This window comes from Ambystoma mexicanum, chromosome 3p (assembly GCF_040938575.1).
Source record: "Ambystoma mexicanum isolate Mex_15411 chromosome 3p, UKY_AmexF1_1, whole genome shotgun sequence".
Lineage (NCBI taxonomy): Eukaryota > Metazoa > Chordata > Amphibia > Caudata > Ambystomatidae > Ambystoma > Ambystoma mexicanum.
This window is the reverse complement of record NC_090925.1, coordinates 1,044,574,311-1,044,598,832: the sequence shown is the minus strand read 5'-3', so window position 1 is coordinate 1,044,598,832 and position 24,522 is coordinate 1,044,574,311. Positions and strand designations below refer to the sequence as shown.

The following is a 24,522-nucleotide window of genomic DNA, read 5'->3' as shown; positions in this document are numbered from 1 at the left end:
CATAATGGTGAAAGACAGTTTACTACTCCCCACAATTTACAGTTACATGTTTAGAATTAACAGCAAAAGCAGGCAATCTTTGAAATACTACTGCTTTCTTATCACTTTGTTTATTGGGGATGTGATGAAATGAGGGTCAGAATGGTTATGATATGATATCATATGATATGATTTGATATGGTATTAGTAACGCGCCTATACACAAGTGTTTCAAGGCGCAACGAGGCAGGGAGGGGGAACAAGGGGAAGACAGACAGCGATCCTCCTAGGCCAGGTGTCATTTAGATCGCGCAAGTGCAGGGGTAGGGTGGAGGAAAAAGTGCAAGGGGAAGGGGAGGGGGGAAGTGCAGTACAGGGTAAGTAGAATAAAAAATAAATAATAGGGCCAGCTGGTGGCAAGTGCAAGGTAAGTGCAGACAAGTGCTGGGGAGGGGGGGCTGTAGGGATACAGAGACAGTCCCGCAGTGCAGGGGTTGCCAGGGGGGCAGTGCAAGTGGAGAGTGGCTGGGCCAAGGACCGAGGTCGGAGAGAGTGGCCTAGTTGCAGATTCAGTGCAGTTACAGTGAAGAATTTAGCAGGGGAGAGGGAAAGAGAAAGCAGAAGCAAAGAGGAAGGTTTTGAGGTGCTTCCGGAACCGGAGATGGTCCTCCTCAAGTTTCAGGGAGGCAGGAAGGCTGTTCCAGAGGGAGGCCCATGTCTTAGTATCTTAATGTCCTACAATTATGTAGGGAGTTTGGTTGAGCTTACAGCCGTTCTGTACTGAAAGGTGTTTGGTTGTGATTTGATGTCTTAGAAACGTGTTGTGGATGTGAGCATTCCTGGGTTTGTAGCAATCTGGGTTTGTGTGAGATCAGGAAGTTATGTGATTATATTTGCAGTCGTGAGGGTTAGCATGAGGTTGCATGTGTCAATCATTGCATGTTATGGTAAATTGCACAGATGTATGCAGCGGCTGGTGGGGGATTAATCAGATTGGTTGCTAGCAGTGTTGATTCGTGAGTAGCTGTGCATGTCTGATGATGGCTAATGGACTTGGATGTGATGATATCATGGAATGTGTTTATTAAGCCCAACATGTGATGTGCTGTTTTACATTCTGTTAACCGAAACGTACAACTAGTATAGTATTTCAAATGAAAGCAACTGAAAAAGACTTGTGATACAGTTACAGGTATGGGTGCTCCAGTCCTCAGGCATTAGATTGTGGTTTGGTAGAGAGAGCAGTAGAACGTTCAGGCACTGGCAATGAAGAATTGTTAGAACAAAGATATTCATTGACTCTGTTGTACTGGTCAGTGTATAGAATTTGATTAGGTAATCTTTAGGTGGGAAAACATTTTGTAAAATTAAGGAACTTTTCTGTAGTTCTGAGATATGCTGGTGCTGATTTCTAAGGTTTTGTTGAAGAGCAACATAGATTCTGCCTTCTCCATCTTAGTGTTGGGCAAAAGTCAACGTTGCCAGCGTATTCCCTTTTGTATAAGCTTTTGGATTGCAGTAAGGTTACATTGTAATTAGGTGTTCATTTTCCTTCCTGGTGTGCCTGCATCCACGCAAAGAGTATGTATACTATCTTGCTGTTTATTTTGTTTTGGCACATATCAACAATGCCTTGTGTCAAAACCAATGCTACAAAGAAGATACACAATAGAAAAGGTGATGAGTCATTTTCCTTCACCACATCCCTTCTTCTTTATCAGTCCTTCATCATAGTCTTTCTATTTCATCACAGTTCTTATTCATCATAGATAATAGTCAATGGGCCTCATTACATCTGTGGTGGTAAGGCAACAACAGCGCCGGTAGTGCTACCGGCGCCGTTGTTACCATGCCGCCACATTACGAGTTCTGCTCGGGGGTGCCGCTTTGCACGCCTGGTCAGACCAGGCGTGCAAAGCGGCACCCGCGAGCAGAACAGGATGGTAGCAACGGTACCATTATGAACGGTACCGCAGCTACCATCCTCCCCATTCGCATTGACCCTATGGGGGCTCAAATGGGAACAAGGACGTACCGGCACCGGGTCCCACGAAAGGGAAATTACCGGGCCCTCCAAGGCCGGAATGGCCCGGTAATTCCCCTTTCGCGGGATCCGGAGCCGGACCCGAGTTTGCTAACGGTGTAATGAGGCCCAATGTCCTTGTCCTTGTTGCAGCTGATCGTGTTTGCTGCAGAACTTCGCCTTCAACTCAGTTATTCTCCATCAGGCCTTTTCTTTCATATTTTTTTAATCACAGTCTTTCGCCTTCATCACAGCCCTTCTCCCCATCACAGTCCTCCCTTCTTCTTAATCAGAGCCCTACTTCATTATTGTCCTCCTTCGTCACAGTCCATTTCCTTCATAACATCCTATCTTCAAAGGATTTTCTCTGTGTCACAGCCTTTTTCTGTCACACTCTTTCTCATTTTGTACAGTTCTTATTCACAGCTGTTCCCTTAATCACAGTACTACATCACAGTCTTCTGCTTTGTTGCAGTGATTCGCCACAGTACTTCTCCATCATCCCAGTCCTTCCTTATTCTTTATCATGCCATCTTTTGTCATAATTCCTTTTTTCACAGTCCATCCCCCCTGTCACAATCATTCATAACAGACATTCTTCCTCATCACTACCATTCTTAGTCATTGCCCTTATTCCTTGTTGCAGACCTTTGTCACAGAGCATCACCTTCATTGCAGCACATCATCAAAGTCCTTTATTCGTCTTTGTCAAAGTCCTCCTTTGACACAGACATTTTCCTTAATCTCAGTCCTTATTCATTACAGTCCTCCCCTTTCATCACAGTCCTTCTCCTTCATTCAAATCCTACCCCCCTGTCTTAGTCCTTCATCATCACTGGCACCGTTAGCAAACCGAGTTGCTAACGGTGCTTGTGCTCCCGTGACCCCCATTCCCATGGTGGCCATGGGAATGGGGGCTAACAGAATTACCGGCGCCTGACTTCCCGCCCTCCAGTCTTGCAATAGCCCGGTGGCACCGGGAAGTCAGGCGCCGGTAATTTGTTACTGGTCCGGCGGCAACCTGCCCTATGGGGGCTCAAATGGGAATGGGGATTGCCTTTTTCAATGGGGATTTACTGGTCCCGCTAAGTTTGGACTACACCAGTAAGTCCCAATTGAACCAGGTCGGAGTCGGTACCGGTATGGGAGGTAGTCATGGCGCAAATAGCGCCATCACTACGTCCATACTGGAAATGAGGCCCAATGTCTCACTGAGGATTCAGGGAGATTCATATCTTCCCTGGGATTTCCCGACAGTCAGGAATTTCCATTTTAGGAACCTCTTTGACATTCAAATAATATTTTCGGGCTTGTCAAATCTCTGTCCCAAACTCTCAGTTCTCAAGGATGTTCCAATAAAAGCCAACCAACTAATTCTGTCACATTTACGTAGGGAAAACAGATGTCTTTTAAGTAATTTAGTTAGGCTCTCATCATGACTAGCCCACAAAGAATGCCAAAAATAAAATAAGATTTAGGAGGAGAGTATCTCAAAGATGGACTAATCCTGTTTCTAGATGAGTAACATAAATAGAGATGGAGGGGGAACACCGAAAAGGTATGAAAGCAAAGTACTTTCAACACACTGTAACTCATCATGATTACCCACAGCCATAGTTTGCTGTGCTAAGACCCCACTGCTACGTCATTTCCCCTGTAAACTGTTAGCATAGGATTAACCAAATATTGATGCAACACCCTCGCAAATCTAAGTAGACCGCCCACTACTTCTTTCATCTTAGCTCTGCTTTTACTTATATTTGCCTTACATGAAAGCCTATTATTAAAAATGATTTGCTAATACTCGAAATTTAGACTACATGACAAACAATGACCATTAAAAATTATTCTTGGGCGTCGCTGGGCGTTGTTGGAGGAGCATATTAAGTAGCATTTCCCAGCATTAACCAGCATCATCAGCACAGCGCAACACTGAAATCGTTCTACCTTTGCACTTGGATGCATCTACATCCAGACTTTCTAAATAGGATGGGAGAAAATGAATACAGAGGTTAAACAGGAGAGGTGTGAGCACACACCACTGCCTGACCCATTTCCCTATCCCAATAAATCTGCTTAACTCCCCCGCCTGTCCATAATGGACCTTTAACCTGGAACCAATGAGCAGAGATTCCAGCATCCTGAGCAAGGGTCTTAGGACACCCATTCCGTCAAGAGTTCTCCAAAAGAGGCCCTTGTTAAGTGCCCAAAGCAGAAATAAGGTTGATAAAGCCCACGTAGACAGGAGCCCCAAGAGACAGGCATACTTTGCAAGGCCAGGTAATTGGCAGTGCCCATACCAAGCCTACATTCCAGCTGGGTGTTGGACAGGATATTCTGTCCATTATCCATTCCTCCAGTTAATTCATTAGGACTCCCGGAAAAAGTGTTGACGTCCCATTTAACAACGTGATGAGGCGATAGGAGGAAGGAAGAGACTTCGGGGCTTTTTTGTAAATTGGAACTATATTAGCAATTTTCCAGCTCTCAGGAATGTAGGTTTCAGACAGAAAAGCATTACATACATCAGGAAAGGAGCCCATAAATCATTGCAAGAACAGAATAAATAATGTAGTACCCCGTCCATACCCAGGTGCCTTCAGTCCTGTCTTTAATTGTGAAGGGCTCCAAGGTTCCAGAAAGCAAAAATGTCCAAAGTACATTTTTGCGACTGCTACCGTTCAAGTCCAAGTCTGCCCCAGAGCCATATAAAGTGTGACATTGTTCAATCCACACTTTCTTATTCAAATACGTTTCCTGAACTTTATGGACAGCCAGATCTAGCCCATTAGTGTTTCTTGAAATAATACTGCAGAAACATTTATTATCATTGGATGTTGCAGACATACATAAAGCTTCCCAATGTGGGTTGGCTATCCCTACCCTTCTTTTGGATAACTCTTTCTTAGTCTAAAATCAATAACATTGGGGGGTGGAGGGGACTGCTGTAACAGCCTCGAGAAGAGCTCCAGTTTGTCTCTGCAACTAGTTGAAAGTCAGGTGTTTTGTTTTACAGGGCCAATTCATTTATATATACTATACAAATCCCTCTCCAATTTGTAACACATTTTGAGAAGGCATCAATAATATTCAGTAGGGTTTTATCTTGGCTTTCCTGTAAGACTTCCAAAGAAGCACCCTATTTCCTGCTCCTCTTACCAGTGGTTGTAGAAATAAAAGGCTAAGATCCTTATCCTCTAACCCACAACAAAGCAAAGGAAGTAAAAGCAGGTTGATATCCCTTTTATATCTGTTGATGTTCCCTCACCATTTTATTGCGATTAAGATAAAATAAATAATACTACAAAAGGGACCATTATTAAATGTAAAGTTACCAGCCCTTTCCTTCAACTTTGTCATTCTTCTTTATCACAGCCCTTCCCCTTTGTCACAGTCTTTCTCTTTCATCACAGTTCTTTGTCATTGTCATTGATTCTCTTTTGTCATAGCACTTCATCATAATCTTTTCTCTTCATCACAGTCCTTGTCCTTCATCACAGTCATCCTGCTTTATCGCAGTTGGTTCGCTTGGTCACAATCATTCCCCTTCATCAGATTCATTCTCTTTTACATAATCTTTAGTATGAGTTGTCCCTCTTTTTTCACATTTCTCCTTCATTATAGGCTTTTTTCCTCTTCACAGTCCTTCATCACAGACCTTCACCTTCATGAAAGTGCTTCTCAATCATCACAGTCCTTAATCATCATCTCTACTTCTCATTTGTGTGTGTCCTTCTTTGCAGTCATTTGTCACAGCTCCTTCTGCTTGGCATGGTCCATGCGCTGCATCAGCCTTTTCTTCATCATACCACTCCATCTTCATCAAAACCCTTCTCTGTCATTACAATACTTTTCTTTGCTTATCATAGTCCTTCTTTGTGACAGTCCTTCTACATTCTTACAGTCCTTCCCCCTTATTTATGTCCTTTTCCTTCATCATATCACTCCTTCATCATAGTACATCTTTATCAAAGTCTATTTCTTTAATCAGAGTCTTTCATCACAGTCCATATTCTTTATCAAAGTCCCTTTCCTTCATCACAGTCTTTCTTCTTCATCACAGTCCTTCATTAAGTTGTTCCTTCTTCTTCAAAGTCCTTTATCAGTCCACATAGTTCATCACAGTCCTTTGTCATAGGCCTCCTTCTTTGTCACGGCAATTTTCCTTCACCACAATTCTTCATCATATCTATTTGCCTTTATCATAGTCCTTGTACATTCCTCTCCTTTTAATATGTTATTTTCTTCACATACTCTGACTCTCTCAGGTGCAGCCTCTGAGTTAGTCAAGGTCTCTTTCTCTAGACCCTTCTGTAAAGCTTTATACGATCTTCTTTTTGATATCCATATGACCCTCTTAGTCTATCTCTCTCCCAATGTTATCCCTGTTTACTATCTTTCTCTCTTCATCATTGTCATCATCATCATCATCAGAATCATCACTTTACACTTTAGTAAACAACATCACAATATAATACAATTCAATATCATGCACTAACAAGATCATGGGTAGAACACAATACATAAAATAAGACATAACCATACTAAGACAGAATCAATATGTTTACATTTTCCATAGGCCAACCCCCACATCATTTTGTCAGAGCTCTTCCTATCTCCTCTAAGCAAAGCCCACAAATTTAGAGAGCACGGGCCTATCCTCTTTCGTTTCAGGCCACAGTGATAGATTGGGCTACTACTTCTGCCACCCTACCATCTTTAGTGGACAAACAGTTTTCATTGAGACCCTTAAACATTTTAATTTTGTTTGAACTAAAGAGGGATATGTATCTTGTTCTGCCTCCACCTGAAATAACACAGACATGAAAGTAAGAAGTGCACAATAGTCTCAAAACGGTTATGACCATGGCCACATAGTATTAAGATGCAACATAGCAGGTAGATAACCCAGGGGAGTCATCACAATCTAAACTGCATGCATAGCTTCTTAGCCTCCTTATGCATACATGAGCCCTCAGTCACACGTATTGCCTTAAGTTTCAAACACCAGGGCAGTATATGACATTTGTCCAGGTTTCTCAACATCATTTCTCTTCACACATCCCGCAATCTCTTCCCCAGTTCCCCAAGTGAATCTCTAATAATTCTAGTTGGAGACCCTGAGTTGGTTCCAAAACCAAATCCATAATAAGGCTTCAAGAACAAGGCAAGAAACGGGATCTACATGCAAGCATCCAAGTCTAAGAAATCTTTCAATGTGGCTTAGTATAATCCATCCTTTGGGTAACCCAATACCGTAATCCAATATATAATTGGTAGGACAGGGATATGATCAGAAATAGGAGATACCAAGGTCCTTAGATGAACATTTCAGACAGAGATTCCTTCAACAATGAACAAAGACATGTAAGGAAGCAATTTGATCTACAGTCAGAACAGCACATGGTAATTAGCTGCAGATTGTATGTATACATATATACATTTTAAGGAAAAAACTTTAGTTGAAGTGCAGTTGAGGTGAGTAAACTTAACGCCACAAAACCCTTGAAATTCAGTGCATTGGGAAACTCAGGACTGGCTTAACTTGGAGTGGTCCAGTTGATCTTCCCCATAATGCCATTTCCCCCATAATGCCATTTTGTATGGCATTGTGAATTTCTTCTCTAATACGATACGATATGATATTGCTTTATTTCAGTGAACAAACCATAAAAAAGCAGACAATATAGTCACTTCGTAAAATAGTACATTCACAATGTACAAACACATTTTATGAAAACACAAAAACAGATCAAAAGAAAAAAAGACAACAATTGAGAGATAAAACCATAAAAGTAAAACAACCATGAGTTCATACATATTCTACTCCTCAGCCCTCCTTCTCTCATAATATATATGTGCTCTTGGGCTTTGCAACAGGAAAGCGCCTAGTTAAGCCAGTCCTGAGTTTCCCAAATAGCTGAATTTCAAGGGTTTTGTTGCTTTAGGTTTACTCACCTATACAGCTATGGCCTGTATATTTTTCAGTACCACTGGCCAGAGGCCATGGAGTGGCCACAGCCTTTGGCCGTGCCCAATAAATATTTCTCAGCGCAACTGTCTATGCTGTGCCAACTGTATATTATAAATCAGTAATGCTCTTCGGCCGTGCCCACTATATATTTTTCATCACCGCTGGCGATAGTCTTTGTTGATACAGGTTGTTGTGTTTACCTGATTTCAGGGATGGTTTTGTATAGCTGTTGCATTTAGCACATGCTTGCTGTGTTTGGTGGTGTTATTGCACTTGCACTTGATTCATGTATTTCTCAGCACAGTTGCACTCTGTACTTTATTTATGCTGATGTATATTGCTTGCCACCGTTTGACACATCAATATGATGCACTATTGTTCAGTATTGACTTGCCTTCTTTCAATTTATGTTGGATAGGCTTGCATTTAATTTTGCATTTTGTGCCCTTTATCAAACCCTGCAAATTTACAATTTTGGTTCTGGTGTCGTTAAATGGTGTGCAAGCAATATTTTAGCATGTTTCTTTGCTTCATATTAGTAATATTTCATCTTAATGTATTTCTTCTTTCTTGTTTGTTCCTTGGACCTGTTCAATTCAGTCAGTAGTTCCCCATATTTATGTTTTAAATTGTTATTTGCACTAGACACTTTATAATGTGCTGCTAGATTAGCTTTTATTTGCCTGCTTTGCACACTTAAGATTTTTCTTTGAACTAGACACTTTGGTATACAGTTGTTTCATCGGCAGTATATTTTCCGATTAGTTTTTTGCCGAACATTTTTCAATGAAAAACGAATTGAAAAATATAGTAGGGTGGTTGGATAAGGGGATATAAAGGATGCCGTGGGTGGGGAACAGGGAGTATATAATAGGGGAGGCATGGTTTGGTGGGGGATCGGCGAAAATAGTTTTCTTTAAAAATATTCGTTTTTTGGGTAAAAAAGTTTTTGGCAAGTAAATCATTGAAAATAAAACAGGGGATGAAACAAGATAGAACCAGAGACTTTATACTCTGCTGCTCCATGAACTTCCATATGGTCGTTATATAAGCATTAAGCACTTTGCGATGTGCTGTTATATTCTATTTTAGATGGTTGCAGTTTTGCATACCTATTGTATTTACATGCACTAGACACTTTATAATATATCACCATGTTAACTTCCGTATGTCTGCTATGTAAGCACTAAGCACTTTATCATGGCTGTTAAAATCGATTTATTATGGTTGCAGCATTTTGCAGGAATTGTAAATTGAGTTTTTCAATGGATTCCAACATGGTGGCACTGTGCATTTGTTTACTCCGTGCTTGCGCAGTCTAGTGGTGAGAAACTAATGAGGTTCTTGCAAATTATTTACATGCGACTGAGACGGACTACCTTTGTGTGATCATACACCTGAATGGTGCAAAACGCGTCACTCCATGTGGCTTCCTTCTATGCCCGTGGGATTTTCCCCATTAAAAGCCGTTTTGTTTGGTTCTGTTGCTGTGGTTCTGCAGTGTGCCATCCTGCCCCTTTTCTGGTTTATATGTTTATTATGGGCCTAATTCATAGAAGCGTTTTTAAAGTTTTGTAATGGCAAAACCCCTTTGTGAATTAGGCCTCAAATACAAGGGTCCAAAAAGTGACTTGCTGCATTCCCTATCCCAAGCTTAAACTTAGGTGGGTATGGCAGGCAACAGACTTAGTGGACATGTACAAGCAAATGACTATGTCTAAAACAGTAGGTTAGCACATGTTACGACTGACACTGCCCCATTTCTTCATGCCTCTTTGAGAGCAGCTCAGCACCATATGATATCAAGGATCTGTGCTTCTGTGCATCCCCCAAATGTCTTATTGATCACAAGATCCATGCCAGCAAATTGGCACAATGTATTCAAACTGTTTCCCAGCTGCATCCCCAACCCTATTTTATTATCAAAATGCAATCTCTGGTAGTAAAACTGAGATACTACATCTGAACACCAACCATTTACACAGAAGCTCTCCCTGGTGCATTCAGATGAACCCATCACCATTGCTTTTGTTTCGGTGTCATTAATGAACCACCTTTTGTGAATGCAGTAATTCAAAAAATGACTTTGTAGACATTCCTGATTCCGAACCTCACCCTTAGAAAAGGTTTTTTTTTCTGTGTTCCTTATCAGCAGAGAGGCTTATGCATTTCTGCAAGTTTTGATAATCATGGGAATACACCCTAATTTATTAAGGGTAATTCAGACATGGACCCATTACTTACTGCGTTTAATGGGATGCTGCACAACAGCTGCACAGTACCGGTTATGCTCAACATAGCAGCAGCACATGTCTAGGATTGGTATGGCACTCGTGCTCAGCATTTCAATGCAAAACTGCCGTCATGGCTGAGAAGGGACTGATATGCAAACAGATATCTATCAGCTGGTAAGATTGTGTTATATAAAATGTAGTTGCGCACTCAGCTGGGAAACATCTCATAAAACAGGTTATCAGGCCATGCAAGTTATCAACCTAGAACTAAACTCTTTTCTCACTGTGCTTATAGAGGCACACCGGTGCAGCCACACCCCAATGATGATCACCGCCAAGGTAGAAACACGTGTTTGGAGTAGCTACTGGAACTCCTGCTCTGATCAGAAGTGCAGACAGCCTTTGTGGTGGGGCACAGACTGTTATGCAAGTGGTTATTTCTCCTGTGGTACCATACAGTGGGCTAACGATGGTTGAAAAGCCTACTGGGTGAAAACCATCCTATAAAATAGGTTACTTTTGTTGTCAGTAGCAGGGCTACCACATTTATCCAAATGTATACAGATATGTTGACGCCCTCTTCATATTGGCATGACAGTTGAACTGGTTTTGCATATTAGTAAAGTAAGACGTTCTTATATTGCTACAATCAATAATTATTAAGCAGTATGTGCCTTCCTGCACATGGCCTTCCGTATTATATACGTCTGTATTCTCTTTCAGCGTGTAGCAGCCCTACTTTTTGGCACTGTAGTCAAAGCATTCCTAGGAGCAACACTGTTCTGTTGTTCTGAATTACTATGCTGAATGGTGCAGATATCAAAAGCATTTCATGGGCCTTTGTAACAGACTTTGAGATCTACAGGCTTTATGCTGATGCAAAATAGAAGAAGTACTCAATAAGATTGTAGATGATTTTAGACGCTGATCGCTCACCTAACAACAGGCATGTGATGATGTGCACTTCAACTTGCATGTTCTTTGAGCTGGGCCCATTCTTTACGGTGCAAACACGAATTCATGCCTATAAGTGTAAAAGGGAAAACTATTGGCTTTGTCAATGCTTATTCCTCAAAGTATGGTATATAAAATATATATGCATTTCCTGATCCGAGCGGACCTTTTGAGTATGTATTTGGTGATTTTATTTTGCAGAAAATTGGAGTTGCCTCAACACAATTCATAGAGATTTGGCTTTCACAAATTGTTTCATTGGTTGCCAGTGGACTGTGTGTATGGCAGCTGCAATTTGGTTTCTTGATTGAAAGAGTGGTGTAGTTTAGCAGCCATGTTTTATACTGTATGCGGTCTGTGTATTAGGTAGGCAGGAAAGATGCAGTAATGGTTACTCGTGTGCACTATGCAAGACAGTTCTATGGCGATTGAAGCAAATACTTTTAGGGAAACTGAAGTTAAGTTACAATAAAGAAAACACTGAATAGGTGTTGGAATATTATATGTGTCATTTTGTCATCCATGATCACGTCCATATCACATACTTTATCATCTAAAGTTGGGTCATTGAATTCACATCTAATGTCGTGCTTGGATAGTGAAATGGTATAATCATATTGATATGTATTTATCTCCTTTTTGACAACCATGTCTTCAATGACATCGAGAGTATGTATTGCAATCATTGTTATGTTGCGTCAGGCACACACCTTGTTCTGTACAGGACAAATAGTTATGTTCCAAGTACTGTGCAGATATCTTTTGATTGCACTTGCCATACATGGTTATGTTCAATTTAGTAACAGTCCTCCTCCAGCCTCCTGACTGGCGAATCCCTCTTATCACTAAGGGTCAGAATGGTGGCTGCTTCATCCACACCACTGCTGATTCACAAGGGAAGGCACCCTCATACTTCCTGTGGGTGGCACCTCTGATCGGTGCTCAGCAGACTTCAGGCAAATACTGTGCTTCAGGTCAGGCCACACTTTTTTTACTCATTACAGCATCCTTGGGTGGGTGGAAACACCACTGTCACTCTGATTTCCCTGGACTGTTTTAGCCAATGTTTGACCAAAGAGACTCAGGGCCTCATTACAAGACTGGCGGTGTAATACAGGCATGGCTGCGGCCGGTATTTTTTTTTTTTTTTCCGGCATCCAGAAATGAGAAATTACCGGGTCATTGCGGCCTTGCCTGACCCGGTATTTGCCCATTCATGGGCGGCGGAAAACAAGCTTCCCCATTCCCATTTGGGCCCCATAGGGCTCAATGGGAATGGGGGAGCTGGATTCACTGGCACCGCCATCAACGGTGGGGTGCATCCGACATGCTCTGCTCGTGGGTGCCAAGGATGATGTGAGTGTTGTAGTGCATGTAACCTTAAATGTTTTGGGAGAAATATAAAAATAATTAACTCGAAACCATCTGTGCCTTTGAGTTGTATGACTCTACTTGTGACAGTTTTGACAAGACGGTACATTCATTATGACCTTTGGCCCATGAATGAAGTTGAATGTGTAAGGTGACAGAGGACTGTGAAGGGGACGTGTAGAGGAGACATTAGAACGTCCAAAAATGGTGCTGTAAATAGGAACAGAATCTCAAGATTAAAATCCTCAGAAGAATGTATAGATGTCATGCTTGAACAAATACATCACTGTTCTATTTCTGAAGATGGATTAGCTCTTGCTGATGAAGACATATCTCACTTCCTCAAAGCCCCTTTGTGCTTTTGGTATGAATTAGGGTGCTGTTCATATGGAGGGTGTGGCAACTATTCGGTCTACGTTTGGGAGTTATTTAGGAGCAAGGAAATTGGTCAAAAGAAATTAAAGATGAAAAACAGCATTCTTTGTTTTAATGTTCAGAATGATCCTCAATTGAGTACTTAAAAACAAAATATAAATTGAAGACATATGAATGTCTTGATTTATCTTGGGAATATAACACATCTTTGCATGCACGGCCATGCATTGACTAGAACATTTGTCACGGCATAAATGCTTCATCAGTTATCTGTCGATTTGCAAAGTGTCGGAGTTGCTACAGTAGATAGTAATGCATTGTTTTTTAGTTATAGGATAGGAGAATTTTGGATTTTTGCCATGTACAAAATGCATAAAAACAAAAAATAGATTTATCTTACAACAGTTTTTGGACAGATTGGTGTCATTCCAATGTGCTATATAAGAACCTAATGGTTGTTGATTTGTTTATCTAAAAGAGGTACTTTTCTGCTCGGGTTCAGTTTTCCATGATATGTATTTATGGAACAAAATCTTGCCCTTAGAGAAGAAGACTGTCATCAGCAAACTTTCATAAGCCACTTTTATTTGATGGCCCTCCAGAACATCTAGCTGGACAGGATTGACTGTTAAATTACCATACCTAATTGTTGTTAACATTTTTTAGCATTAGAGTGCCAATGCCATGTTAAAATACCAGGTAATTTAATAATTTCAAGCACTGCTGTTCTGTATGCAGACAATTGTGCTACAGGCCATCATCTAACCCAGAGAAGAACTTCTTATATGTAATAACATAACCAATGCCCTTACGTCACAGCACATATTCTAGATCTGTGATGGGTGTATTCCTAGAAAATTACACTGGTTATCTTAAAAATGTGATTTCCACTTGTACCATGAGGTCCATGCTCTGATGTCGCTATATTTCAGCACCATAAGATGCTGATGATTAACACTGTGCTCGATAAACTTCCATCAAACTTGATCTACAATTTATTAGTGATCCACACTTACAAAATTGGTTCTTCCAAGACTTTAGAGATCCTCACACTTGGAAGTTCATAGTAATCTACAGGTTCTATAGCCTCACTCTCAAAGGACATATTAACTGTCAAATATCTGCTCCTTTGGCATACCATCGAGTTTGTCTTTTAATATTTATTTTTAATCCTAATGCCCTGCATCCATTGGGAAATACACTCAATTGTTTGTGAAGGAGCATTGCGGTTCTAGAGATCAATATAGAGATCAATATTGCATCAACAACAAATATTATGATGCCCTTCTGTTTACCATCAATCGTAGGGGTATCAGTAACGAGATTCACCACTTCTTCTACCAAGTCCTTTAAGTATAATGGCAAGAGCATGGGTTCAATCAAACAATATTGTCTGACCCCTAGCTTGATGGCAAACTTGTGGTTGTGTTATCCACCCACTTCACACCTGACTGATGAATAGTTATTTGAATATATGCTTCCACAGATGGCCAAAGATTTTTAGAGACACCATGGGGCCTCATTACGACCCAGGCGCTAATGGGTTAACAGCGCCGTAAAAGGCTGCAGCGCCGTTAACCTATTAGCGCCTAATTACGAGGTCCCTTTGCGGGACCCGACCTTAACGGCTGGTGTAGACCAGCCGTTAAAGTAGGGTGCCGCAAAGGGACCTTGGTGCTAATTACGGTGCTGCAATTTGCGGCACCGTACTTAGCGCCTTCCCCATTCCCATTGAGCCCTATGGGGCAAAAATGGGAATGGGGAAGGGCCATGGAGGAAGGGGGAATTACCGCCTCGCCAACCTTGTAATGGGGTGGTAATTCCCCCTTTCTCCATGGCGGAGTCAGTAACTTACCGGCATGGACCATGGTGCTAATAGCACCATGGTCTTCCGCCAGGGTCATAATGATGTCGTCCATCTAGGCCACAAGGTGGGGTGATGAACACAACTTAAGTGTCATCCTAAGGTCTACAAATAGCATACCCAATCCTCTCTTTCCTCTCATCACATAGTTCTCGATTAGAAGTAATAGCCTACATACCTGAACTGCAGTGAAGATTTCCCAAAGTTTGGAGATAATATGATGAACATGAGTCCATTTGTTTAGTCAATGAGGTACTATCTTTGTACACTTGTTTCCCAATTAATGTATGAGTGTGATTGGGTGGTAATTAGTAGGCACATCACACCTTACTTTCTTAAAAATGGAAACTATTTCTGCACTGATCCAGGTTTCCGGAATGAGTCCAAAGATATTAGTTATATAATATAATGTTGTTAATACGGTGATCCAGAATGTCACCTCAATTTTAAAGAAGTCATTTGGATGGCTATATAAAATAGGAGTTTTTCCGGCTTTTTGAGCATCAGTGCATATTTAACCTCATGCAATGTAAAGACCAATTCTTCATTGTCAATGGCACTGTTTGTGATTTGGTCTTTGGCCAGGCAAACGGTTCAACCGCAAGGGGGAAATGTTCTGTTTGGCTAGGCAGATTACTAACATGTCTAAGCCATTAGTTTTGTCTAACTCCACTTCACCCCACCCACCCCCCAGCTTCCTGTTGGATGCAATCACTCAAAATGCTAACAAGTTCTTAGCTCTCTGACTGTTCTTTTTCTTTTTAATCACATTTTTATCTTCCAACCTTAGTCTTTTGACTATCACTGCAATATTGCCCCCCATTTCTAATGCACTCAGAAGCAATATTTTCAGCATTTTGACAAGGTTATAACAAAGCGTGCCTAGTGAGGGCAATATTACCTGGCAACCCCATGTTCTATAATGTATTTTTATCACTTGAGAGATGCATGGTAGTAAATTCACTTGTTAATATTGCCTTATAGATTGAGGGAGGGGTCATTATCGTTGGATAATAACCAGCTCCCAAGTAATAGTAATAAGTAATAGTATGGGGTTTATATACTCAGGTGCTGATAGGAATGTTTGAGTTTGGGAAATCGGATTATGTGCACACTGTAACTTGTTCTCCAAAACAAATACTGACCAAAGTTGGCGACCATGGAAATGGAAGGTGGGGATCCATGAGCATATTTTAAAGTGTGGCATTGCGGTAGTGCTAAAGCCGACATGTGAGTGGAGCGTGTACATGAAGTGGCAAGCAGGGGGAAGGGGAGGATCCAGAAGATAGTGGGGCGGGTGTGAGCAGTTTGCAGCTTGCTACGGATGCATGTTAACATCGTTTGGCTCAGGTGGGGTTTGAAACAACCTGACTGGCTGCTGCGCTGGCCCCGGTGCTAATAATAAGTAAACCACACCAAATGTGTTAGTAAATTAAATGTGTTTTCATTTTGTAATAGATAAATTACTAGATTGTCTTTATAAAGCAAGCATTGTATTAGTAAACTTGGTTGAACTTGAACTGGTTTACCATGTGCTTGCTTTATGTGCATGTTAAAGTGAATGCTTTTTCTTCATAAAAGTGAAAGAATTGTTCAATGCTCTACTTTTCACTTTGATGGCAACTTTACACTAGGTTGCCAAGTCTTGTTGAAAGAAATGTTGCTGGGAAAATGTGTTGCTATTTCCTGAATGGGAATGCAGAAAAAAAATGTCCATGTTTTTCTTGCTGCTTTCTGGAGTCTGCAGATCGGGAATACAGTTAATTCCAGTAGTTATTGACTGCAATCCGAACATTCTGATTGGCTAAAAGAAGCTAAATAATGATTCCCATCTCGTAATATTTAATAGTAAACCTAAGAATCCGTGTTTCAAAGCCCAAATGTTTATGTCTAACGCTTGCAAATGATATGTGCCTATTCCTAAACTATAATAACCTCTTTCCCCAGTGACTTGCAAGTAGCTTTGGTGTCTTCCAGCGTTGGCCCATGCAAGGTAAGCGTTTTTCCCGAATTACACAGTTGTTACCAAAGTTATTTTCCTCTGACTTGCAGCAAGTCTCTATGTCCAAAATATTCTGTCCGGGAGCAAAGCAAGTGGCCCCTGTACACACGCATCTTTGTCCAGAAAAGGACTGATGGATAGAACTTTGCAGTTGCAATAAAAAGACAGGCTTGTGTCTAGGAGAGATGGTTTATTTGCGGTCAACTCAAAGTGTTAATCTGGGTGAATCAGTGACAATGTAGTGCCTTTTTCTGATTGTTCGTGTCTCCATCTCGATATTTATTTCTAGACAGATGTGATCCATATATAATTAGGCATTTATTTTGTCATTTCTCTATTTGATTTATTGAATCAGAAGATATGAATGAAAATTGTAGACGGCTGTTAAATGGTCCGTTGATGTGTCATTCCTACATTCTATTTTCTGATTGGGCGAATCTACCATTGAAATGCTGAGTGGTTGTCACTGATTTTCTCCATTGTGCTAACATGAAATGACACATGAGTCAAAATGTACAAATATAACATTGACCTGCAAATAATAAAGCATTTTATATCTACAATGTGACCAACACCTCTAAACTGCACCTTTAGTGGCACGCACGTGTACCTTTACATTTTTGCCTGGGAAACCCTGATGTGTACACATTGAAGGCCTCCATGTGCCCTGAGAATGTGAATACAAATAATATTGGCAAGAGAGTGGAAGTGGAGCCATTTTCTGTTTCTACTAAGTAACCACAGTGATTTGAGAAAGCTTTCTGAGTGGGGGATGGAAGGAAGGAGGTGAACTTGCAGAGGGCCTTGTGAGAAACCAAAGGGTGTCTCACCCACTAGTCCCTGGGGATCTCTCTCTCAGGTGGCCAGGGTACGGCCATCACCTTTGGATCCAGACCCTCGGGGTGGACCAGTGCGGGAGGATCACCTGAGTGAGGAGTCTTCGGGGAGTGGGGGTGAGAAAGTTGATGGTGAGATGCGGCATTCCCCCCTGTTTTGTTCACCTAACCCATCCTATTTTTTAGGATTCTCTGAGGTCCCAACTCCCCCCCCCTTTTTACACAAACACTGAGCCGAGGAAAAGGGTGACTGAGAGTAACAAGACTAACTCTTATACATCGTACTGGGCATGTCCCACTAATCGGGTCAGGCAAAATCAGGCACTTGACTTTAAGTGCATTCACCTGATACCAATTAGCTCTCCTCACATGAATAAAACCCAGCGCCTAGAGACACACTCTGAGAAAGGTGGCACAGAAGTACGAGCAGAACTTCCGTGGTGAAGGCAAACCTACTGGAGCAAAGCGACAGACCAAGGGACGAGAGCTGCAGGTCAAAAACCACAGGAGTTCTCTACATGAGGTTGTTGCCTCCAACAGGACATGAAAGACACGTGGGGATGTCCAGATCCCAAATCAGAAGGCTGTATTGTGTTTCAAGGATGCCAGTGACCGTGAATTGGAAAACGAAAGACCAAGAAAGAAACGCACACAGACAGTGAGTTGGCAAGCGACCTGAAGAGACCGGTGTGTATTAAAGAAAGATGGAAGGGGCAACAGTATATCGCAAGTGAAGGCTGCATGCATGTGGATGAGATGCAAGGAAAGGCATACCTGTGAATGAACTTTGAAGAAAGGACAGCTGTGAAATCAGCGATGCTGAGTAATGGAGTGGCCTGGGAAAAGGAAGTAGCCCACCCAAAAGTCTCTCTGAAAAGCACATTGTTTGTAACGGTAAAGTGAATGAACAGCAAAAGTGAGTCTGTAAAGAAAGCTAAGCATATTCAGAGGTCTTCAACATCCGAAAGCGGTCTGAGCCCGATTGAGGGAGACCCGAAGTGTAATACGTTTGGGGAAGGGAGGCCCCTGCAAGTAGTGTTTTCTGGGCCTGACAGGGGGTTGGGCACATGAATTTTGTTGTGAAATGTCTGAGCTAGGGAGACCCAAGTGAACTTTGTTTGAAGAGGGAGACCCAAGTGAACTTTGTTTGAAGAGGTCTGAGCCCGACAGAGGGGGACCGGCGTGAACCTTTTTGTTGAAAACGTTATTTGAAAGATCGGAAAGAGAAACTTTAAGGTGGAAGGCCAGGCGGGCCTTGATCCAAATTATTTACTGCTTTGTGTAGAAAAACCAAGCCAGAGTGTGTCACCATGCCTACGAGGACCACCGTACTCCATGTGGTCTAACGTGGGGAGGAGAGCTGATTCAGCAATTTTAATACATTTCTCCTTTATACACTTTTTGTACAAGAGATAGGACAAGCATTAGGTTTTGTTAGCATAGGACATTTTGATTTGACGGACTTCACTAGGACTGTGTATTTATCATTTGATGGTCGAGACTACTCCCACCTTAGTAATAGGGCAGAATAGCAGTATTTCCAAACCCAGAAACTTTAATAAAGGTTTTGTAAATTGTGCCTTTTGTGTCAGTGTCATACTTGTGATACCATGCCTCCCCTACAGCCTGGAGAAGGTCTTGGGTAGATGAAATAATGGTAATAAGTGCACCCTATCCAAAGCCAACTATAAAACAGGAAATTGACAGACATTACAGTCCAATGGCCTTTTTATTTTTCGGAACTATCTCTATCAGGTAATTGTTTTATATATGCATTTTATTAGTATATTCATATATTTTTGTAGTGTGTTCTGCATTGTTAATGTTTGTGCAAAAGGTTCAGAATCTGACATTATTAACAGTAGATCTGCATCTAAATAGTAATATTACCCTTTGAGATCAGAAGCCTTTCCAGGTTAGGGTGCTCAAATGGTACTCTGGTCCCTGTGTGAGTCGCCCCAAACTGATGGCTGTTAGAGGTATTTTTGTCATTAGTAGCTCTTTCCGTGAATGATGCTAGCGGGCTAAAGCTTGCAATACCTAAATGGTGTTCCTAAACAAGACTCCATAACAAATCCAGCACCAAGAACAGCAGCCTACCATTGAGCCCTGTGATAGTGAGTGGGACATGAACATTGCCAGTTATGGCACATGCATGCCAATAATACTGCACCTGTATAATGCAAACTAATGCTGAAAAATGACATTTTGGTACCTTTACAGCAGTTCATTGTTCATGAGAAGCTTTGCATCAGAGGTGCCCTTGCCCCCCGTTTACCCACTTCATAGTTTGTGTTCCATTATTGAAGGGATGTGCTGGCTCCTTTCTCCCTCGGTAAAAAAATATCAGTTTTTTGTAAACGTTTTTGTCTCCACCTTTCTTGTGGGTGTAGGAATTGGAGATATTTGATGAGGCATTTCATCTCATAATCAGATGGAATTTACCACATGCAGTGTTCCCAAAGATTACCACATGCAGTAAATACCTGATGGGGCATAATATTATGCGTGGGAAAGTCAGGCAGTATTTTCTTTTTAAATGTGTACTGTTAATGCAGTACTTGCCGCCACTGTGTTAATAGGCTCACTCCCATTTATAACGCTCCAATGGTCTCTAATATTAAGATTGACATCAAGACCTCAACACTCACCACTCGCATTATGTCGGTCAAGTCTGATTTCTAATTTGATCAAAATCTAAAGAAAAGCAAACAATGAGGGAGTGCAGATGCGCATAGTTAGCTAAAGACATTAGTGGCACCTTGAAACACCATTTGTTGTATGGGCACCTTACAAATATCCAATAAAATAAAACATACAAATAAAATAAAAAATGCTTATGGCAGCAGTTATATTTGTTTCCCTTAATTTTTAAAATAATCTCTCATCAATTGATTGACAAATAATTGTGATGAAAAAGCTGGCATCTGCCATCCTCAGAACCCTCATGGAAATTCCAAAAGGCGTCAATATATTGTATTTGCGACGTAACATTTTGAACATAGGATTACATATGAACATTGAAACACGAAATGGAATCGAAATGGGTTATTGAAACTGACATCTGAAATTCAATTACACTTTCTTCAGGAGTATCACATTGTATACTCCAATAAATACCCAAAGCTGAAGTCAATGAAATAATGTTATCTAATTTCCTTTCCAGGCGTCTTCTCTTGCAGAATATATCACCACGTATTTCAAGAATATATTCATGGTTAAAATCAACAGTAAGTTAAAAACATTTGTGTTGATATATCTTGATGCTTCCAGATAGAGGTTTGGATGACTAGTTAGAGATGATGTTGAGGGTCACCTCTTTTCTGCTGGATCTCGTCTTGCATGTTGTCCTTTATATCCGGATGTGTGCCATGGCCACTTGTGGAAAGCACATCCCACTAACCTTCTCTTGCTTTCTACATTCTTCAGAAGTGCTAAGCGTTGGGGTGTCTCTGCCTTCTCTTCCGGATGTGGAACTTATTAAGCCAGTCACGGATGTACAGCAGGTAAGAAAGTCATTTTGACTCATCTGTTTTAATATGGTATCTGAAATACCACCCCACAATACACATGCACTGAACCATGAAATAGTTTAATCTTTGCACATGTGTCCAATAGATCACATCGTCAATCACGCAACAGCCCAGCATTCTTGAACCTGCTTCACTTGCCAATAATGTTTATTGCTAAATTGTCCCCAAGGGATAATCAATATCACACAAAGGGATACACAATATCAAACAAGTCCAACATTTCAGTTCCTTAGCAGCACTTTCTATCACTATTTTATATTCTTAAATATAAAAAAATATGGACATCTGATTGTGTTCACAACTTCTAAAGTCTAAATAAAGAAAAGTTCCCTAATTACTGATCTTTTGCTGATATTCAAAATTATATGTGGAATGAACATGCAACTTGAGATCATCCCCAATCGAGTTTGGATAGCTAAAGATCCCAAAGCATTTCATTGACATATGGACTGAGATCTTCTCCCAGGGCTAAACGTCATGCCTGTTATTAAATGTACTTATTGTGTGATATCTCATAAAGGGTGACTCCTAAAAGGAGACTATACATGGAACTATCAGAGAATTGATCTCTTGTACAGACCTTGTGTGGAGTATGGAGCTCAAGCACATTATTGGTGTAACCCAGGGCAAATGGAGGAACCCACTTCTTTAATATGCTGATATTTACAAAGATTGATATAACATAAACACAAGTTAGCTCCTGCTTAGAAAGGAAGGGATCATTTCTAACAATGAATATCATGGTCAGGGTTTTCAAGCTTGACAGTTATGTCAGCTTGTATTTTCTCTACAATACTCTCCCTGTGCCTGTCCTATGACGTTTAGTAATGTGTTTAAATGTGCAGCTACATGTAGCTGTAAAAATACAAGTCAAGCTGTAGATATGTTTGGTGAGAAACTAATATATATTTAAGAATGCCACGTGTACCCCAGATCTGTACTTGTATTCCAGTCTCCTATTTAGTTGTATTATGGTACTTATTGGGCGCTAACCTAGCTTTACACGTCACTGTTGGAAGTTTTAAATGTCAAAGTAGCCGTCATGCGCCGAATGGGCCAGCGCATCTGGGATTCCTGGCAGCGGCCATTGATTGTGCCGTTACGTTTCTCTTCCACATCTCTCAGCGTGCTGGCGTGCCCGCAGCCATTGTTTGTGCCATTACATTTCTCTTCCGCATCTGTCAGCGGTCTAGTGGTTAGAGCATGGCCACCGCTGGGGGGTATTTGTTTCATTTCCTCCCGGCGGTTGGCACGTTGCAACCCTCTACAGTTGTTTTCCTTATCGGGTTCTGATGTTTGAGTGCTTTTTCACCATTAATGCACATCGCACATCCTTGCTGTTTCGATCTCTCTCTCTCTCCCGGTCGCGGCTCGCCACGCCTTCTCTCTGCTTCTCTGCCTCTCTCTCCTCACTTGTCTCCAGTCTCTGCCTGCTTTGGTGCTTCTAGTTGCTGTCTATGCTCTGTTGTTTCTTACTGGCTCTCTCCCTTTGGCACGCTGCCTCACAGTTTTCTTCGGTTCTCTCTCTGTCTCCTGTTCTGCACTTTCTATCGGTTGCCGGTCTCCTGACTCCCCAGCAACCACCTTTGTTGTGCTCTGTTTCTGCCTTCGCTTTCTACTGGAGCATGGTCTCTCCCTCTCTCTGGCTCCTACCTTGCTGACTTCTACCCCTGGTCGGTTGGAGACTGCGCCCCGTCTTCCCCTTGTCAGATTCTGGGTCTGACTTACCTCCCACCGGAACCCACCTTCCACCAGGCCGGAACGGCAGGCGGCTGGTGGATGTACGTGCCATTGTTCAGCGCATTGGACATTAAGGAACTACATCTAAGCAGACTTCACAGATCCACCTATTCTGCTGAGGGTTTTATTGTGCTTTCCGGCTTTTTCCTCTTTTTTCCGGGCCGTCCCGGGAGGGGCCAGCTCACTGCTACCCAACCAGGCAGTCATGGTGGCTTACTCTCGTGGCAGGCCATAGCTTCATAAAAAAAAGGGAAGTTTGTGGAAAAAGAAGAAGACTCCAGAGAAAGACATCAGCTCAGGTGAGGAGGGGAGTTTTGAGAGCTCTGAGTAGGAGAATTACCTATTTGACAGTAGCAGTCTAGTTCTCAGTCTACAGCACCACGCTTCCCACGGAACCAAACTACAGGTTCAAGAATACCAATTTAGATGTGAAATAGCTCTTACTTGATAGGGTAAACTACAAACAAAACATGCATAACACAAAGAGGTGCTCGCTAGTGTGCTGCAATAAATTGAACAATGTAAACTCACAGACATAGGATAAACATAAACATAACCGTCAATAATAGTGGATTAAGAGCTGAAAAAAGTGGAACACATTGCTAAGGGGCTGGGACATCACTGTTTTTGAGTTCATCTTGTATCCTGAAAATGTTTCAGCTTCACATTGATTCGTGTTGCATAGCAGTTAGAGGGTGTTGGACTGCATCTGTTTTAGAAAGTACTGTTGGCCATCTGCAAGCAAGCACCCATCTGCCCTGGCTGACAGGCCCTGTCCCTGTCCAATGATTATTTAATTTTCCATCTCTTTTTATGTTTGCTATTTACGCTAGTTAAACATTTTATCATTTGAAAGTGCAAAATGCTGCTACACCTTTTGAGCAATTGAGGTGCAACTTTTCAGAGTTTTTAGAAAAATAACTTCAATGCATAGATGCTTGTGTGTTCCTGAAGAGGTCAGTTATGCATTGAAGTAGCGTGAGGGAGCATAGTTCACACCCTTTGTAAATTGACCTTTAATGAGATGTTTTATGTATTTCTTCCTTCAGGAGTATGCAGTGGTGTCCTGTGATCTGAAGTACCGAGAGTGACAAGTGGCCAAGGCTTCAAAGACTTTCATGCACCATCTGCTCATGGTCAAGCATCATCTATTGCTTACATGAATTGAGATCCAGTCAAAAAAAATATGTAGCAATTTAAGGCTGCTATTAACCCATAAAATGTGCTCAATGCATAGAAAAGGAGCTTGCTTGCCAAACAGATTATTTTAAACGTGGAGGACTCATGAACTGACTCCAGAATATATCTGATATTAATATTGAGGGTTTTGCTTTAGGTTTCTCTGAATACCATGCTTGAATTATATGGTTTATAAGCTGTCAATAAATTGTCATTGTTATATTTGCTTCCAAGGGTGCGTGTGATGTCTCAGACTCCTGTTTTTTCTATCCACTGATGTTGAATCCATTCATTTTTGTGGATTTATGTGGGTGTGTCTGTGTGTGTGGAGAGGTAAGTGAATGCACCCTAACTGCAAGCAGAATGGGTTCATTAAAAGTCCATACACATTATGGTGACTGATTCATAGAGCGTTAAATGATCCATCTTATTTGTAGAAATTAAATATATGTATTTAG

General features: G+C 41.4%; 1 protein-coding gene across 1 annotated transcript in view; it reads left to right on the top strand.

Moving 5' to 3' along the window:
• The window catches only part of BPIFB2 (BPI fold containing family B member 2), a 103,675-nt gene extending 79,384 nt beyond the window's left edge, over nt 1-24,291 (top strand). Inside the window, exons 13-16 of the mRNA XM_069652405.1 lie at nt 16,722-16,767; nt 20,779-20,842; nt 21,042-21,118; nt 23,935-24,291. Coding sequence (XP_069508506.1) covers nt 16,722-16,767; nt 20,779-20,842; nt 21,042-21,118; nt 23,935-23,976 — 229 coding nt within the window. The 3' untranslated portion in view covers nt 23,977-24,291. The remainder of the gene's footprint in view (nt 1-16,721; nt 16,768-20,778; nt 20,843-21,041; nt 21,119-23,934) is intronic.
• Nucleotides 24,292-24,522: the final 231 nt, after the last annotated feature.